The sequence below is a fragment of the Homarus americanus genome, unplaced genomic scaffold (genome assembly GCF_018991925.1).
Source record: "Homarus americanus isolate GMGI-L3 unplaced genomic scaffold, GMGI_Hamer_2.0 scaffold30535, whole genome shotgun sequence".
Lineage (NCBI taxonomy): Eukaryota > Metazoa > Arthropoda > Malacostraca > Decapoda > Nephropidae > Homarus > Homarus americanus.
In genome coordinates this window covers 3,143,182-3,150,063 of record NW_024732440.1, presented here as the reverse complement: position 1 = coordinate 3,150,063, position 6,882 = coordinate 3,143,182, and the positions used below count along the sequence as shown (strand labels likewise).

At 34.3% G+C, this 6,882-nt stretch overlaps 1 protein-coding gene across 7 annotated transcripts in view; it reads left to right on the top strand.

The window, feature by feature from the left end:
* The window catches only part of LOC121868769 (E3 ubiquitin-protein ligase NRDP1-like), a 43,547-nt gene continuing 36,665 nt past the window's right edge, over window positions 1–6,882 (top strand). For 5 of the 7 annotated variants that reach the window (XM_042369656.1, XM_042369661.1, XM_042369660.1 and 2 more), the window contains exons 1-2: window positions 1–132; window positions 5,276–5,376. In XM_042369656.1, coding sequence (XP_042225590.1) covers window positions 5,287–5,376 — 90 coding nt within the window. In that variant the 5' untranslated portion in view covers window positions 1–132; window positions 5,276–5,286. Of the gene's footprint in view, window positions 168–2,297; window positions 2,417–5,275; window positions 5,377–6,882 lie in introns of those variants that run through there. The other 2 variants (XM_042369657.1, XM_042369658.1) reach the window with 2 other exon arrangements.

Here is a 6,882-nt window from a genome sequence, read left to right as displayed (position 1 = left end):
CGTCATGGCTGCCGCGTCCCTGGTGGGGTGTTGTGTGAGTCGTGGAGTTTGTTGATAAACACGCAGCAGGGCAGTCATGACCACCTCTCTGCTGGAGGCTTCTTGACCCTATACCTCCTACCACTCACTCTGGTCAGTCATCACAGTGTCTATTACCTATTCTGCAGGTAATAGCGAGTGTGTTGTGTCTTGCAGTGCTGTATATAAGCAGGAAATGTTAAGTGTACCGCACCATGGTTTACCTGAACTGGTGTGGGTTCAAAGTTTGTGTTCTTTAGTGACGGGGTTTAAAGTTTTTAAAGGTAATGGAAGTGAAATTTGTTTGCGAATGACTATTTCATGGTGAAGTAGTGCTATTAAAGATGGACTGGATTATTTTTATTGTTTGTGCTACAAAAATCCCAGTTTGAAAACATACTAATGGAACATTAAACAATCTATGTATATATATCTTTGCAAGAAACCATAACAGATAGCACTGTGACACTACACACTAAAAGGTTTCATGGATTGCCAATATTTTCCGGTTATTATTGACAAGTTACCCTTCGTTGATTTTTCATAGGAAATCATTTTTATAATAAAGTAATTTCACTGTGTTTGGGGTATTTTTGTAGTAGTTCACACAACATTCATACCCCAAATCTATTGTCATATTCGAAAAAGACGTCTAATTTTAAGGTAATTTTCTTCTATTACATTACTGTTGGAAACATATAATAACAGATAGCGCATGCCAAATTTTTTATTTTATTTAATTCCATTAATCTTCCCTTCATAAATTGTCATGTGCATGCGTTCCCGTACACATCATGTGGCCAATCAAAAGCGTTCTTTCTTTTTTGCCACCAATTAAAATGAATTGTGATTTCTGCTTTAGAATTTGCAGTATTTTTTGCCCAATCAGATTCGATTGTGATTTTGGGTCTCATGCTGCGAAATTCAAATTAATTTCCAATCATGGAAGTCTGCGATGGGTGTCACTTCAATTATATGGAGTTAATTGTGCCTTTCAGGTTAGGTTAGGCTAGGTGGTGCACCTCCAACTCGGCCCACACATTACTAACTCGGCCCACCTTGCACACTTCAAACAAGCAGCTGACTAGAGGCTCAGGAATGAGTTTGAGATGTTTTATGTCTCTTAGTTCACTAAAATACAAAAAGTGTGAATTAGTGAATACAGTACCAAGGGTTCAATCGGTATGAAGGACAAATTTTATAAGTTATTAGAACTTGATCAATGAACCATGATTCACATTCGTAACTTATGCTTCTCAAGGTGAATTCAAATAGGGTTTGAAATTATTGCTTCCAGCAATTTGTCTACAATTGATGTTAAACTGATTGGATAGTTAGAGGATAGTGATCTATCTCCCTTCTTGAAAATCGGTATTACATTCTCTATCCTCCAAGATTCTGGCACTACACCCTTTTTTAATGACTTGTTAAACAAATTTGCTAAGGGCATACTAAGCTCTTCCTTACATTCCTTTAATACTCTGTCAAATATCTCATCGGGACCTGGTGACTTAATAGGCTTCAGCTTGTCCATTTGCTTGCTAACATCGTTACTAGTCACTACTATTTTTCTTAATTTATTTTCTTCACTATCTCTGTACAGGTATATAGTTGGTGCCTTGGGTATCATGTTTAAATTTTGGGCAGTGAAAACTGTTGAAAAATACCTGTTCAGATTATTGCTCATTTCTCCGTCGTTATCAGTTAGCTCGCCGGTATTGGTCCAATCTTGTCTCGTGTTTGATATATTTGAAAGAATCCCTCTGGGTTTAACTTTGCCTCCCTTGCTACCTTCAGTTCATTATTCCTCTTTGCTTTTCTTATCTGTGTCTTAACCCATCTGGCCTTATAATAATCTCGGAGGTAAACTTCACGAGTTATTCTCCAACCTATAGTCTTCCTTTGGCCAATAATATTCTTTAAATGATTATTTATCCATTTGGGGTCATTGTTATTTGATCCAAGTTTTCTGTATGGTATGTGTATATATATATATATATATATATATATATATATATATATATATATATATATATATATATATATATATATATATATATATATATATATATATATATATATATATATATATATATATATATATATATATATATATATATATATATATATATATATATATATATATATATATATATATATATATATATATATACGATATATTAATAAGATAGAATGAAAAGATAAATAATAACAAATCAATTCCCCCCTTACAATTTATGCTGCTTTTTATCATTGTACTGTTATCATTCATGCAAAAATGTGTAAACTTTTACTTTTACATTTTAGTCCGAGCTCGTTAACCTAAGTGGTCCGAGTTGGTTATTCGAGATGGTCCGAGTTGGATGTGGATGAGTTGGACTGTAACCGGTTAGGTCAGGTTAGGTCATCCCAAAAAAGGTTATGTTTATATGTTTTTCTTGCATTTTTTGGTGTGTTTTGTATTCACTTGGCCATGATTTTTGTCGGAAAATGTTTGTTTCTCTCCCCCAAAACCTTGGTTCTCAACAGTATCTCCTATCTCGTTGGGGGTAGAAGGGGGCGATAACAAAAAAAAAAAAAAGGCAATTTTCAATGGAAATCAAGGTCAGAACCAATCAAAACACTAGAAAAACATAGTTTTGACTGTCTAACGGAGTTGAGTGAACTACTATAAATTTACCGTATTTTGTTGTGGACATTGTCGTAGATTGGGCAAATATTTTATAAAGTGGTTACTGTATTTATAAATTAAAGGCAATGGATATTTTGCCGTGACCGTCAAAATTCCTACTAACACTATTTTACCGTGAATGCGCTCTGATTGGCTAAATGTTCATTACCGGCAAACAACACGAGAACGATATGTGACCTTGGCTCCGGCGGCATTTGGCACTTATTTTGTCGTGAGTCAATTGTTGTGTAGCTATGAACATACCTAACCATATTTTTGTTGTGCATGGAAACTATCATTATAAAAAGAGGTGACATTTACTAGAACCTAATACAGTGGTCCCTCGGTTAACGAACGGTTCGATTAACGAAATTTCGGTTAACAAATTACCTCCCATAAGGATCTTCAATTCGGTTTACGAACTAAACTTCGATTAACAAAATCCTTACAACAAACACGTTTTGTTGTGAGCATCAGCTGATGGGTTAGTCTGCCAATTCAGTAATCTGTTCAGTGTTTACATTCATTTCCATTGGAGTAAATATCAAGAAAGTTGTGCTCTTTAATATTTTTGCATTTTTTATATTAAAAATATTAGTTATTTTAATTTTTTTTAACATATTGATAATATATGCAGTACAGGGAACTAGTTTTATGTGCGCCCATCAGCCCCTTGACTCACCTACCAGGCGTCAGTTTGGCTTTGTTTACAGTGGAGTGAACATCAATTTTGTTGGTGTCTTGAATATTTTTGCATTTTTACATAAAAATTATTGATCATTCTGAAATTTAGTTAACATATTGATAATACTGGCTGGAAACACCTTAGTTAAGGACGTTCAGGTTACGGGCAAGTCGAAGGGAATGATTGAAACCCGTCTTTTGACGCATTCAATATTTATTGATGTGATCAAAACCTGCAGAGGAGAAGGCGTTCATAATATTACAAGGTGATCCATCCGATACATAATTAGTTAGTCTCACACAATTTTATCTTAATTACAATTTATTAAACATACTGACATAACACAAAGTTCATAACTCTATTAATCTTAACTTCGCTTCATTCTGCATTGTCTTATTACTCCAGGTTAGGCAGAAACGAGTAGGCGTTACTATTCAACAATATTTCAGTACCGAGGGGTATGTCATCACTTAGGCTGTACTTACAAGTGCGGGTCAATGCAGATCAGTATGGTGTTCCAAGAGAAAACAGTATTGCGTAAATCGTCCCAGCACAAATTCTCGGACAGAAGGCTGGTCTTCACAGCATCACTAGAGAGGGCGATCTGTCTCATGGAGGGACGGGCAGCCACCGCCACCAGTCTAAGACAGTCCACTCAGCAGAACCAGGACTTGTCTGTAAACACTTCTGCATCTGGCGAGGTCACAGGTCGAAAGATTTAATGGCATCACACGCCAGCACTGTAGCTTAAGCCAGCGGCGATAACACAGGCTATATAGTGCATTGCAGTGTTGATTTAAATAAAATAATCTTGAATTACACCAAGTGAACTTAAAATTTTATTGGTGAAACTACTGTATCAAGCATGGGTCCCCTGAAAGGTGATTTATCCTCCTTCTCTTCTCCCTTCTCCTCCTCCACCACCCCCATATATAACACTCAACACACACTTTTTGTGGAGAGAGAGAGACACTCTTATTTTGGATATCAATATAAAATAAACTACAAGTACAGTTAAGTATTAAAGGCACTGACATCTTGTTTTAGGCTTACTTCAGAGTTGTAAATAAAAAACCAAAGCAAAACCATCTAAATCACAAGACTTGGGTACAACAAGCCCTGATTTAATTAAGCATCTTCATAACCATGACTAGTGTCTGCATTCAAATACTGTACTGTACTTGAAAAGAAAGACAAGTTTTGCAACTTTTTCTGTACCAAGGCAATACCTTAGTTTCAAATGAACAAGTCCATTTAAGGAAGAGACTGGGAACAGTTGTCAGTCAAGAAGGGAAAAAATTTGATTAAATTTTTTAAAAATTTTATAGAAAAAATCCAATTTAAATGAAATAAATAGGAATTAAAATAAGTAAATAATGTTTTTTTCTAAAAAACCCGAAAACAAACAAACAACAACCCTGGTATGTATAGGGTATATACTGTAGTCTGTGCAGGTACACTATACTGTACAGTACATAGATTGTGCACAAGTAGGCAAGTGGAAGGAAGAAGTAGAAGATGGTCACAAGAAAAAGATAGTTGGGGAAATTATTTATTAAAAGGATGATATGGGGGTCAAAAAGTGTGGCTGAGTAGGTGGAAGATGTCTTTAGCTTTTTGTATTAATCCAATTTTTTCTTTTTTTTTTGGATTTTTGGTAAATCAGATCAGTCATTTTAATGTAATTTTTTACTTATTTCTGTTTTAGATTTTACATGATTCAATCACCAGAAATGTTTTTTATTCTACAGTATTTGAACTTTCTCCATGTTTTAGCTATTTGTATGATATAGGCACAGTACTGTAATTAGTTTCTTGTTGACAGATAGGAATGGCATCGTTAATCATCAGGCATTATCCATTACAATATACTCTAGTATAATTTGATTAACTTTTTTCAGATTTTGATGTTATGGGTTTCGACCTGACAAGGTTCCAGGGGGAGGTGGACGAGGAGCTGCTTTGTCCTATTTGCTCAGAAGTTCTGGAAGATCCACTCCAGGTACATTTTGTGAGATCTATTTTTATAATATTAGCCTTTCCTTGAATGATCATATTTGATATACTATAATTGTTTATTATTATAAGGTTTGTATTTGCACTAGTACATGTGCCAACTTTTCAGTTTTCTCAGAATTTCCCCAATTTATACTATAAAATTCTGTTTCCATTTTCCTGATAAATTTTGATGCAGTACTGTATCTTCAAATATATATTTTGTTCAAAATTAACCTTTAGAGTGTAGTGTCACAGAACAGCTGAATGAGTAATTTTTTAAGTTTTGGTGAATACATCACAGAAAAGTGAAACATACAGTACATATTAATTTTTTTTACATTAATTTTACTACAGCTACAGCTAGGGTCTTATTTTCTTCAATTTCTTATGTAGATGCATTGTCACAGGTGTAAACACTACCGGTAATGAAAACAATGCTGTCTCGTCTCCTCTTGTGTGTTTTAATATTCTACGTATTATTAATGAATTGTATTGCTCATTTCGCATGTACAGTATAAAGATCAATTCAATCAGATTCATATTTAGTACTAAACAATAATGAATTTTTTGTACATATTCTTAATAAGATAAATGACACTATGTTTGCTTGAATGCACACATATATGTTGGCGTTCCCAATCCATCTCGCTTTCTTCTTTGCCATTAATGGTCAGCTACTTCTATTGTTCCATTTATTAACATTAATAACATTACTTAAAACATATATATTTATTTTTTTACATTAATTTTACTACAGCTACAACCAGGGTCTTTTTTTTTCAGTTTCTTATGAAGAACCATCATCACGGGTGTAAACACGAACAAAAACAATGGCGTTCCCTCTCCTCTCGTGTGACCATATTATTATTGATTTATATTGTATAAGGTGTATTCATAAACATTATTTAAAGAATATACTGTAGTTTGCATTTTTCATTAATTTTATTGTTTTTTTGGGAAAAGGGGATAAAAAGCCACACAAAAGATATGAAAAGGTCTGATTTTTTAACGTATCTCATTATTAATGCTTTATTTTAATGGTAATTAAAGATTCGCGATACGATGATTCACCTTACTCTGCAATATTAAAGGACACATTACTGTCGATATTTGAGGCTTCACTGTACCTTGAAATTCTGGAGATGGGTGATATTTTTCCTGGTTCGACAGATGAAGTAATATGCAATTTCTGGAACTTACGAGAACATTTTTCCATTGCCCACCGGAAAATTCCAGGGATGAGGGATTATTTTCTGGCTTTGAGAGCTGAAATAATGCATAATTCTGAAACCTCCAAGAACATTTCTCCGTTACCCGGAAAATTCCTGAAAATTCAAAGGATGAGGGATTTTTTCTGGCTTAGAGAGAGTTGTCTCATTACCCGGAAATCTCTTATTCCAGGAAGTGCTCTGCACCAATTGTTCTGACTAACCGAGATATCACTTGTACAGTATATCCATTTTCCTCATCTGGGATAGTAAACATGACCTTGAATATCTTGAACTATCAC